We start from the raw sequence: 13333 nt of genomic DNA, 5'->3' as shown, positions 1-13333 counted from the left end.
TGCTCTTTCTCACTGTAAGGTAAATAGAACCAAACATCTCCTCTTCCAGATGACTCTCTTTAGAATATATTACTACGTACAAGAAGTTAGTCAATTTTCAACCACATGTCAGTAAGGGAATGAACTACTGAGAATTACTGATTTGAACAATACTTCTTTGGTTTATGAATACCTTTATTTGAGGTCATTCATTGTTCAGCTATGTAGTTCTTCGTCCTCTACATGGTTTTCTGTTTGGTCTCTAAGATATTGGTTCAAAGTTCTTCCTTCTGAACCTTGCCTTCTTTTTCCTGTTTACGATGGAGCTCTGGGGAAAACACTGTCTCATTTGTGAATCACAGTTCTTTAATTCTTGTCTCCTAGGCACTCTTGATCACCACCAGGGGGCAAAAGCCTACCAGCTAGTTTCTCTGCAGTACACCCTACAGAGGGCTGTACAGTACAGGGACCCTCGGTGATCCTCGATGAAACCTCCCTGCTAATTATTTCAACCACAAGGCCCCAGGGAGAGAACAAAGACCCAGCATAGAGGGCTCTTGTGTCACTTAACCACAAGGCTGAACCAGAAAGAGCACAGGACAGCCCCGTCAGTTTAAAAGGAGCAATGAGATCCAAGAGTGTTTGAGTGACAACCAGAAAGAGGTGGGCTTTAGAAACTGCAGAGTCCTAAGTGCGTGTTTTCTACAGCTTTGAGCTGGACGGTGGCACTTACCAGCTCATCCACTCAACTGTCTCTGTGTAAATATCAATGGTTAGCACTAAGTGATTTTTTTTCTTTTTAATTTTGATTTTCCCATTACATTCTTGGTTAATATCGATAGCTTATCATTTAGAAATGTTTCCCTTTAAAATGTTTTAAATCTACATTTTCACATCTCTGAAATAATGAAATTTAGGGGGAAAGAAGATAGCTCAACCATCAAATCCTTGTTTAGTGGAGATCTTCACAGTAGGGAGCAAATGGGAGGCCAAGGGCAGGTTGGAGCTTTCCAACTCAGGGTCCAGCTCTCGGTGCCCCCGGGATCCCTCAGCATCTCTTCTCTGGTACAGTGACTGACTTCAGGCGGGTAGTTGAGGAAGCATGAGGGTACCACGAAGTTTCCAGTGTTTACCACGGGGAAATCTTTCTTACGAAAAGGCCCTTTATGACGAGGAGGATGGGAATGCTCATTAAGAGCCCTCCTGAGAACCAGGTCAAAGCGGGTGGGCTGGTCTCCGAGGTCTAGCCCAGAGAAAACATCGGGCACCGCGGAGCTCTCTCCAACTAGACAACGTGCTGGCCTCAGGATTTCACTTCGGATTTCCTCTACGGTGGCTTAGCCTGCGCGCCCCACCTCAGAACCTCAGAAAATGGTTGTCTTCCAGGAGTAAGGACTAGCGGCTCCCCCGCTTCAGGTCCCCTTAGCCGTCTGGCTTCCCCGGTCCCTTTCCCATCTCGCCCCACGCCCCTCAGCAGCGGCCCAGCGGAAAGGAACCGGGAGGCGAAAGGCCGCGACAGCCGACCCGTGAGGAGTGGGCAGCGGCCCGAGGCGCGGCGCGCGCAGTCGGCTCGCTTCCGGCAACTCAAGGGTTACGCCGCCGCGGCGGCGCGCGCCGAGGGGAGAGGCGGTTGCTGACAGGTGGCGCCTGCGCACTGGGAGCGCTCATTGTGCCCCGCAGCTGCCGAACCGCCCGCCTGCCCGCCCGCCGCCCGTTCGGCGCGTCAGTCGGCGGGAGTCCGGTGGTGGGTGCGGAGCCCGGAGCCGTTCCTCTTCCTCCTCGTCCCTACCCCGCACCCTCCGCCTCTGCCCCCCATCCCGGCTCCGTCACCCTCCCGCCCCTCCTACACTCGGGACGAGAATGCCCTGTCCGGGACAACCTAGCAGCGCCTAGATGGCTTTGGTCACGGTCCAGCGGTCGCCCACCCCCAGCACCACCTCCAGCCCCTGCGCCTCGGTGAGTCCCTCCAGGCGGCAGCTCCTCGCTTCTGTCACTGCGGCTCCGCTTTGCCTCAGCGGGTCCCGCCGAACGCCACTGCGCACGCGCCCCGCCGCTTCCCAGGCCTTGGCACCCGGGCTGCCGCGAACCCCCCACACCCTCATCCTACCGGCGAGCAGCAGCGACGGCCAGATGTTGGGTTTCTGGCCCGCATCACCCGGAGCACCCAGCCCTTCACGGCGCTGGCTCGGAAATCTCCCGTAGCATGCTTCCCAGGGCTTGAGCACTTCCTTTTGGCTATGAGTCATTCTTGCTTTTCACCCTCCCCCTGCTCTCACCCTCTGTTGCTCTGTTGCAGGGAGGGGAACGGTGGGCTCCGACATTACCCCGGACCCACACCCATATCCCTTACTTACACCATTTTAGGGACCAGACCATTCACTGCGCATCCTTCTTCCGTCTCACCGTGTGTCCCTTTTCATCGGTCTCTGGCGTCTCTCTTGTGCTCCGTGCAGTTCTGGTTTCATTGAGCTGCTCAATGGTAGTTACTCCCTGGTTTCTTCCCTCCCTTCAAAGATGGCAGTGGTCTCCTCTGCCTCTTGGACTTTTACCTTTCTCAGTCAGGTCCCAAAGCATCCGGTACTGCTCGATGACCAGGGCCAATTCCTTTCCATCCCACTGACACTTACACCTTACGCTCATCGCTCATGATGGTTCCTGCTCTAGGGTTGTGCTTGGATGGTTCATGACTTCAGATGCTTGTGCCGCTGAAGGAAGGCTCTTTCCAGAAGGAAAATACCCAGCAACCAGCTTTTTTCCCCACTGGGCTTCTCTTTGCCTCCATCCCCACCCCAACACCTTTACAGCTCTATTCTTAGAATTCATTTTTGAGAATCCCTGCTAACCTGCCTATTGCACCAGTGTGGTAAAGAAAAAAAATAGGCTCCTAGATGAAAATATGAACAATTGGAGAAGCTCTTTCCTATAGAATTGTATGTTTTGACATTGGATTTAGTAGTGTCAAGGTGCAAAGAGGCATTCAGTGAGCACTATGACCTTCCACTGTGTCAAAGAAAGTTGTGTCGTTAATATTTGTTAACTGAGATGTGAGGTTTGGTATCTTGAAAGCATGTTGCCTTGTGATTTCAGTATGGTTTCCTGAATTTCAAAATTTTCTTGCATGTAGTGGTAGTTCCTTCCTTTGCATTTTTAAGTGACTAAGTCGACAACTCTACCATATTCAAGAAATTACTCTATTTTAGATGTTAATTTACCTTGTGTTGTTTCAGGATACAAAACTGAGCTCTTTGGATAGAACATTAGAGAGGAAAATCTCCATTGTTTTAGGGAAGAAGTTTGTAGCAATAAAGTACACTGTTTTGCAAAATAGTTAAGCACACATTGCTAGAAGTATCAAGCAGAGGCTGGGGGCCTTTTGCCAGACAACTGATATAAGGAATTCCTGCAGTGGGGGTGAGAAAGAGGTTCCAAAGCTTTACGATTCTGTGATTGCACTTCAGAGCTGATAAGATGTTTTAGGGTCTGCTAGAAACAAATACCAGAGGGGTAGAAACGTAGTATTTTCATGAGTAGATTTTTCACTTTATGGTAGATATTTCAAAATTTATAACATATCTTTAGGCCACCTTAATTCACTCCACTGGTAACTCCTCTGGTTTTTGTGGTTGCCAGGCTACCTAATTTAGACTATGGAAGCAATCAAGAGTGTCCATTATAGATACTAAGTCATATCAGTAGATACATACATATGAAGAAGAACCTACTATTGTAATATTATTTTCTCTGGGCATTGTTGAAAACATTTTATGTTATAATAACATTTATTAAACCATTGCCATATTAATTGTCTTGAAGTAAGTGGTTAATATACAGTATAACCACATCTCTTTGACATGCTTCATTGGTCAAAGCTTGGGATACTTTAGAATCTTGAAGAATGTTAATAGTCCTTTTTGGCGTAGGTAATTAAAATTGGTCTTATAAATAATGTGGTATTTATTGTAGTAAATATTGAGTGGTAAACTCAGTTGTTAAGCTCAACGACAGATATTTCTGTATCCCCTGGTCTGATGATTTCAGTTGTTTATATTTGGCCCTGTGTGTAAAGAACTCCTGGCACTGGTATGTGTGAGTAACAATCGGCATTGTTAGCATGACGGACAAGCCAGTTATCTTTCCCTTTAAATTGTCTTCCTATTTGACTTTATCCAAAGCTGTGCTCAGCTCAGTTGTCTTGTGGTCCTTGTATTCCAGTATTTGGCTGCTGTCTGACCTGCATATAATTTGCTGTTTTATCTCTTGCTGAATGAATAGGTTAGTTGGCTAGTTTTAAAAGTGAGGAGTGCAAAAGGAAGTTAGAACCATAAGTAAAAAGGATTTCTTTTTATGAGTCTGGAAATTTAATCTTTTGATTACTTTAAAGCATTCTTAATACTTTTTCACTGAGTATGATGGACATTTTAATACTGTCACATCTTCAGTATTTTCTTTTGTATTAAGCATAAAACAAACGGTCACTGTAGTGATTAGTCTTCAACTTGACTGTGAGAATGTGTCCAGAGAGGTTTACAGAGGAGGGAAGATCCACCCTGAATGCGAGCGGCACCATACCATGGGGTGGGTACTGGTCAGAAAAGAAGGAACGGTCCAACAGAGCCCCAGCACTCCCCTTTCTCGGTTTCCTGCTACCATGCCTTCCCTTCCCTGCCACAAACTGTATTTGTAAGCTGTGACCCAAAACAAACACTTCCTCCTTAAGTTGCTTCTTTTTAGGTGTTTGGTCACAGAATCTAGAAAAGCAAGCTAATACAATCACCTACTATGTATGAGTGACCATTATAGATACTAAGTCATAAAAGACATTCACCTGTCTGTCAGATGATGTAATCTGGATCACAGGGCTAGTAGAAGACAAATAAGGGGGTGGGAGAATAGAGATGGTGAGGGCAATAGTACTGTATATATACATGGACCATTTTGCAATGGCCCTAAGTATTATCTGAGTTCAGATTGACATAAGTTCACTAATAGCAAGTATTAATTAGAAAACCAACAACTTCTTATTTCTCTTGGGTTTATCTGTACCAGGCATCATGCTAAATACTTTACTACATGACTTAATTCATTTAAGGCAAGGGGTGTTTAAGGAATGTGTCCTGTGCCACTCAGCCAGTGAATGGGATCATAATTCTAATCCAGATGTGCCTAGCCGTTGAAGGAATGTTGAAGTGATGATGATGAAGTGCATCACAGTAGGTGTCTGAGACTAGTTATTGAAACATAATTTGAATTTTTATAAGCCAGAATTGAAGAGTAAGGTGTCCTAGGTGGAGAAAAGCTATATTTCCTACATTTAAAGTCAGAAAAGCGCATGGCATGAAGTGAAAGGATTAAATAGGTCAGTGTGAGGATTTGTTTGAACAACAAAACATGAAAGTGAGAGGTAGCCAAGGCTGTAGAGGGACTGCTGAGCCAGGTATTTGGGGCTAATGAAGAAGGGAATAGAAAGTTCTCCCAAATTTTGAGCAAATGTGATCACAGTAGTGTTTTAAGAAAACTGATCTAGAGGCTTTGGGCCAGAGGGATTTTAGGGAAGACAAGAGAGGCCCTGAGTTAAGGCTATTGTTGAGGTCTGATCTGGGATTTTGAAGTGTTTATGGAAGAGACAGATGTCAAAGATTATGAGAAAGACTGACTCTATATAGAGATAGAGAAATCAGAGATATCAACTTTTGGAATATATTGTTCTTCCTAGAAAATAAATAGTTCTTTTGGGGGGGACATTGAAACAAGGTTTCTCTATGTAGCCCTAACTGTCCTGGAACTAGCTCTGTAGATCAGGCTGGCCTCGAACTCAAAAAGATTGTCTGACTTTGCCTCCCAAGTTCTGGGATTAAAGATGTGCACTATCATCACCCAGCCAAATGTCTCTTAATTAATAAGGGCAATTTAAGAATACTTGGGCAGGGTTGGAGAGATGGCTCAGCAAGTAAGAGCACTGTCTGCTTTTCCAGAGGTCCTAAGTTCAATTCCCAGCAACTACATGGTGGCTCATAACCATCTATAGTGGGATCTGATGCCCTCTTCTGGCCTGCAGGGATACATGATGACAGAGTGCTCATATGTAAAAAATTGTTTCTGGTCCTCATCTCTTTTCATGTTGTGTTAAGAGAAACAGGACTTGTCGCTTGTCTGGGATAACAGTTGCTAATTGAGTAAAGGATCAAGTCTTGAGATATAATCAAGAGTACACACTCTTTGGGGATTCATTTATGCTGCAACATCATCCAATTCTGTACAAATCAGTTTGAAATGATGCTCTTATTTGGAGTTTATTAGCTCTTTACACAGAATTCTTATAAGTTAGATATTTAGCGTCCTTCTCTTAGAGGATCACCAACAGCAAAGTAGAAATGGAAGTTAGCAGGTACTGGAAAACACGGGGGTGGGAGAAGGAGAGACGAGAGATACTTCCATAAGGCTGGAAAATGAAAACTGGTGATTTCATGGCAGGAGAAGCTGAAACAAGTGACTGGCAAAAGGCGGTGGAGGCTTGGGGTAGGGCAAGTTGGGTGTTGTATGTCTGAATTTCTGGCATTTAGGGGGCAGTGGCAGGAAGACTGTGAGTTTGGGACCAGTTTGAATTAATAGTGAGTGCCTGACTAGTCTGGGCTACACAGGGAGACATTTCAGAAAGAGGTAGGCAATAGAGGGAAGAATTTAGCATTTCTTTGTGTTTAATGTATCCTTCTCAGACCTACTACTCTCTTATAATTTATAGTTCAAATTATGACCATGAATCATCATAAGAAGGCATAATCTTATTTGGTCTTGATTTGAACAATAAAGATTGAGTATGGTATATTTGATAGTTGTCCATCCAAGTTTTGCCAAAGTTTTAATGCACATACTTTAGCATTGCAGTGTGATGTGTGCTTGTCATCCCTGCTACTCAACAGGCCGAGGGATAAGTGTCTGAGTTTAAAGACAGCGTGACAGATATTGTAAGACTATCATCAAGGGCAAAGAAAATGTATGATTGTGGAATTCATAATTCATTCACAAACATAGTTCTTTTTAAAAGTTTTTTTAATGAATGTACTATATAACACCATGATGGTAAATGACTCAGTTACAACTTTACAATTATTATTCTTTAAAATAAGTGACCCTTGTTTACCTCAGACTAAGTAAGCAATTGAAAGATTTTGAGACAGTCACTGAAAGCAGTGAGCGACTAGAAAAGCTTCAGAACTGAAGTAGGGATTCTTAAATATTTATTTATTTATTATGTATACAAAATTCTGAGTGTATTCCTGTAGGTCAGAAGAGGGAACCAGACCTCATTACAGATGGTTGTGAGCCACCATGTGGTTGCCGGGAATTGAACTCAGGACCTTTGGAAGGGTAGGCAATGCCCTTAACCGCTGAGCCCATGAAGTGGGGATTCTTTAAACCTGATGTTCTTCATGAATATTATCTCCTGTAGGTTGCCGGCGTTTGCCAGTGCAATATTTGCCCTCCTCGCTTCTTCTTCCTGAAGCTGCTTACCGTGCTGCCTCTGAAAGAAGCAGTGAGCCCTTGTATCCTGGGAATGGCCTGTAGCGTCTGTGAATCCTGGGACAGGGCTGGAGTGTCCCAGCTGCAAAAGCCCGTTGCAGTTGACTGTAGCTGCACTTGTGACCCTGTTCCAGATGTCAAAACAAGAGACATGTTGGGATTAGTTGATTCTTACAGACAATTTTTAGGTGGGGGCTGACAGAGTCCTGTTAAAATACCACTTTTTCCTTCAAGATACATACAATGCTCATTCCGCCAACATGGGTGGAGTGGTAGGGTGAAGTTGGATTTCAGCACCTTGTCTTCTGTCACCTGTGCTCATGACCTCCCCTTACCTTTCACCTTTGGCCCAATGGGGACTCCAATTTTATTTCTTTGAAAATATTTAAACATTTATTTGTTGTGTGTAGGTATGCATATGTACACTCATGTGACACAGCTTACATGTGGAAGTCAGAGTCAGTTTGCTCCTTTTAGCATGTGGATTATGAGAATTGAACTCAAGTCACCACACTTGGCAGCAAGTATCTTTACTGATTGAACTATCTTGTTGGTCCCTATATCTTATATCTTAATAATGCCAGATAAAAGAGATGTTATTGAATTACTTATACACATTCAGATATGGCCACATTTTCCTTCCTCAACAAAGGAAACAAAACTAAGACATAGAAATTTGGTTTCTGTGAAGTATAAATATTTAAAGTGACACTGTTGAAGGTTTTGAAGACAGCCTTACAAACTTGCACACACTTAAGAAATAGCACATGACATTATACAAAATGTGGAAATGCAAAAAACGTATAGACAAGAAAATAAAAAGCATATGTCATCATTGTATGAGCTCTCTCTCTCTGAGTACTGTGTTACCTCAGCTGGCCTCAAATTTGTGACCTTTTTGATTTAGTGTCCCCAGTGCTGGCATTTCCATCATTGTATTTTGTAAGCAGAATGGCTACTGTATATATAATCTTGTCTTAAATATTTTTAAAATTTGGTTTATATCACAGATTATTGTCCTGTTAAGAATGGCTACACTGTGAAGCTATATTGTGACTCATTCTGACTTTTGTTGTTGGGATTCTTGCTTTCTACATCCTTTTTATCTACAATGAATTACTTTATAGTGAACATTATTGTGCATAGATATTTGAATGCATCTGGAACATTTATTAAGATTTCAAGACATGCTCTTATTAGAACACAGGGTATAAGTACTCTACAGACCACTATTACGTATTTATTTATGCTTTGTGAAAAGGTTAATCCAATTAACATTTATTCCAACCAGCATCATTTCAGAATGCTCATTTCTCCTAATCGTATTAATACGGAACAATCTCATTTCAATTTTAATAATTACTGGTTAGAGGGAAGTAGTAGTATTACTCTAGTATTGGGTTGATTGTGTGTTTTATATCAGATAAGCTAAGCATCTTCAGGTACTCATAGCTCAATTGGTAGAGGGCTTGCCTAGTTTGCAGAGCTGTGGTTTCTGTTTGCAGCCCCACATAATATCAGCTGTGGTAGCATAAGCCTGAAATACCAGTTTTACATGAGATCCTGTCTGTCTTCCACTTACCCTCAAAAAACAGACAAATAAATGAAATATGAAGTATAACTTACAAATTCAGAAATATGTCTGCTTAAATAACTTTACAATTCAGTGATTATTAATAAAGTTACAGAATTGTACAATACTCACTTCAATCCTGTATTTCCTGCTTTTTGAACAATTTCGTTCTTTTAGATTTGTGTACACTCTTGCTGTGTTAGGACTGTTAATGATTAGTTCTATTTATTATGAAGTATTTGCTTTTTAACCCAGTTTTTATTACTCTTAGAATAAAGTCTATAATTGAAATTTGGCTGTAAGATCCTGAATGAGTCAGTCCCGCTAGCCTCTCAAGCCTCGTCTCCCCACTCGCTGCATTGACACTGCTCACAGTTAACTCACAGGCTGAGCTCCCTTTGGTCTTTAGGCTTTGGCACATGCTTTACCTGGAACACCTTTCCTTCACTCTTCACTGAACTAATTCCTACTTATCCTTCAGGTCTCAGCTTAAATGTCACTTCTGGGAAGTTTCCCTGACTCCACCCCCAGACAATGGTAGGTGTTCCTTCTATGCACACCCTTTACTTAATCATGGTGGCTCTTATCAGTCTCCTGTACTTTATTATCTGGTTGTTTATCTACCTAACTTTTAAGCCTGGACCTGAGTCCATTGGCTTATTTTTATATCATCAGGGTTCAACACATTTGACACAGAGATCAGTGATTGGATCCATGACATAGTTACACTTAGCATGTTTTCCATTTTAAGAATAGAAAGATGTCCCAGAAGCCCATGACTCCTTTCAATTTAGATACTTGCTGCCAAATTGTCTCCCAGAAAGGTTGACTCCTTGTTTATAATCACTATATAAAAATTTTTCACTGTACCTTCATCAGCCCTAAGTAACCTCCTTAAGGTCCATTTTGTTTATTATAAAATAACTATTGCTTAGTGAACACTTATTATACCCAGTATCTTTACACCTACTAGGCAAGCGCTTTACCATTGAACTACCGTCTGACCTTCTGAGGTGAGTATCTTTCCTGCATTGCTATTAATTTCACATCACTTCTGTAGGGAGCAGAGAGGAGGAAAGGATCATGTTAGGGACCGAGGGATTTGGTGCAGTGGTGTGTTCCTCCAGTTCCAGTGCTGGGAAGGCTGAGACAATAGGCTGGTCCCAGGGGCTTGCTGGCCAACCATTCTAGCTGCATCCCTGAGCTCTAGATTTAGTGGCTCAGTGAAACCTTGTCTCAAAAAAATGTTGAGAGTGATTGAGAAAGACACTCGACCATGACTTTTGGCCTCCGTATGTACTCCCACACATGTGCACACACACGTGAACACATTCCAGATTGACTCAAGTGCCTGAGAAACCCAGAGGAAGAGAAAACCTGCCTATGATACTCAAAAGTGCTCTCAGATTCCTCATCCTTTTCCTCTGTTTTAAGTGAGAAGATTCAGCTTCTAGATTATGTGCAGTCTGAACATTACACTGTGCACCATTGCTGCTTAGGTAGCATGAGTGGATATCACTTCTGGCTCCAGAGGCTTAGGACTTCACTGTAGTTTTACTAAAGCCTGCTGACTGCTGACTATAACAGTGTCTGGTAGATTTTTCAGTGTTTGTGTCCTTTTGCATTTATTATTAATTTATGGAGAGAGGGGGCATTGCCTTGGGTGTGGAAGTTACAGGACACCTGTTGTAGTGTGGGGCAGCGGGCTGCATTCCCGCCCGGCTCCCGGCTGCCTGGCTAGCTTATGCCCTGAAATAATTACACAGAAACTGTATTCATTTAAACACTGCCTGGCCCATTATATCTAGCCTCTTCTTGGCTAACTCTCATATTTTTCTTAACCCATTTCTAATAATGTATATAGCACCACAAGGGGTGGCTTACCAGTAGAGATCTTAACCTGCGTCCATCTAGAGAGGAGAGGCGTGGCGACTGCCCAAGGCATCTGCCTCACTTCCTTCTTCCTGTTCTGTCTACTCCACCCACCTATGTTCTGACCTATCAGGCCAAGCAGTTTCTTATTAATTAACCAATGAAATCATCAGATAGATAGAAGACCCACCTACACCAACCTGTATTTATTTGAGTCAGAGGGCATCTATTTATGCTACTGGTGGTCTAGCAGTTAGCTAGTTCCTGAACTGAGTAAAGAGACTCATGTTAAATAAAGTAAAATGTTGTAATATTAAATATGTAACCCTGGAAGACGGAAAGAAGTCAGTAGCAAGTACTTTTCAGTTGAGCCTTAAATGAGAAAAATGACATTTAAAAAACAGTGGGAACTAATCAGCAAAGGGTTAGGAATGAGTAGCAGAAGGAAGGGAAGCATGGACTTAAGCCAGTGGGCTAGAAATGATGTGTGCTGAGAATTTGTAAGCAGGAGAGTACCTAGTGCCATGTAATCTGTAGCAAATGGGGGTAGAGAAGTAAAGATAATTTCTTATTCATTGTAACATCTGTAACCTTGCTTTTATCTTGTATATGTGTGTCCCTGGCATCCCCTTAAAGTGCCTTTGTTTTTAATTTGTTTCACTAACTGTAGCCTTGAACTTGCTATATAGCTGAGACTGGCCTTGATTTTTTGATTCTCCTTCTCTAACCTCCTGAGTGCTGGGATTACTAGTACATGCCACTGTGCCCTGCTTAAAGTGATTGTTAAAATTTTATGGTTATTAAGAAATATTGAAATATAGATATTGATCTAAGAATGTAGCTCAGTGGTTAGGACTTGACTAGAATACACAAAGTTCAATCCCCAGCCTTAGAATTGAAAGAGAAGTGAAACATCTTAGTAGTAGCGGCCACATTCTAGGCATTACAAAACTATTTCATGCAGCATTACATTACTATTGTTCCCATTTTACAGATAAAACTGATTCTCAGGCAGATATCAAGTCCAGCTAAAGTGACAGAGTGGGAGTTAGACTTTGGTTGCCACAGAGAGCAACTACTAGACCAGGTACCTTCTTGTTGTCAGAATTAATTTGAGTTTAGGTGATGTTTGATTTCTTCCACTTTTATTTTCCTTTTTACCTTTAAAATTTGTATTTGATCTGTATGAGTGTTTTGCCTGTTTGTGTATCATGTGAGTGCCTGGTGTCTGTGGAGGCCAGAAGAGGGTGATTCCATGGGCCTGAAGTTTTACAGATGATTGTGTGTTGGCGGAGACTGCTCATTTGTTCCTGGCCGCTCAGACCCTAATAATCACACAAAAACTGTATTAATTACAACACTCCTTGGCCAATAACTTAGGCATATTCCAGGCTAACTCTTATATTGTAAATTAACCCATTTCTATTAATCTGTGTATTGCCATGTGGCTGTAGTCTACTGGTAAGATTCTGTCTGGCGTCTGTCTCCTGTGGCAGGCTACATGGTGTCTCTTTTATTTTCAGCCTACTCTCTCCCCCTCTATCTGCTTGGAATTCCCACCTTGCCATACCTCTGAGCTTACAATAGGTCACAAGAAACTTCCTTTATTAACCAGTGGTATTCACACATCCAGAGGGAATCCCACATCAGTTGTGAGCTTGCTTATGTGGGTGCTAGGAATTATTACCCAGGTCCTCCTGGAAGAACAGTCAGTGCACAACCCACTGACCAATCTCTCTAGCGCCATTTCTAACAGTGTTTTTAATCATTTAGTTTTGACCTTTGTCTTGCCATGGTTTGAGTTGCTACAGTTTATGTTATTTGTCCTGATATCATTGCCTGGTATTTAAGAACCTTTCCCTTTCCTACTTCCTTTCCTCCCTCTATCACACTTCAAATATCATCTAATCACCTAATCCCGGCTCCTTAATTCTCGCCAAGTCTCATCCTACTCCCTCCTCGGTTTTTGATGATAGGGTCTCACTATGAGACCTGACTGTCCCAAAACTCACTATGTAGACCAGGCTGTCCTATAATTTCATTAGATCCACCTGCCTTTACCCCTCCAGCACTGGGATTAAAGGCATGTGCTACCACACCCAGCCTAGCAGAGGTTTCTTAGAGACGTCTCATAGATTGTGGGATGATATAAGAGATCACTGGAATTTACGAGTCCAGTAGAGACATGTGTGATCAGAACCAAGTATTGCTGAGTATAGACTGAGGAGGAGAGGCACAAACTAGGTGTGTGTAGTGGAAGAAGACTTCGGGGAATGCGGAACAAAGATACAGAGCAAAATGCCCACAGTTAGCAAATTGAAAGATTATGTACATGTCTATGTACATGTGTGTACACAAATGTCTGTATACTTTTAGGTTTTACTCTCTTCC

General features: G+C 42.5%; 1 protein-coding gene across 1 annotated transcript in view; it reads left to right on the top strand.

Annotated features, from left to right (window-relative positions):
* The first annotated feature begins 1796 nt into the window (after nt 1-1796).
* Ssh2 (slingshot protein phosphatase 2) overlaps nt 1797-13333 on the top strand; it is a 242451-nt gene continuing 230914 nt past the window's right edge. The window contains exon 1 of the mRNA XM_038327316.1: nt 1797-1935. Coding sequence (XP_038183244.1) covers nt 1873-1935 — 63 coding nt within the window. The 5' untranslated portion in view covers nt 1797-1872. The remainder of the gene's footprint in view (nt 1936-13333) is intronic.

Source organism: Arvicola amphibius, chromosome 4, assembly GCF_903992535.2.
Source record: "Arvicola amphibius chromosome 4, mArvAmp1.2, whole genome shotgun sequence".
Classification (NCBI taxonomy): domain Eukaryota; kingdom Metazoa; phylum Chordata; class Mammalia; order Rodentia; family Cricetidae; genus Arvicola; species Arvicola amphibius.
Note: the sequence above shows the minus strand (reverse complement) of the source record. Positions and strands in the feature narration are given on the sequence as shown.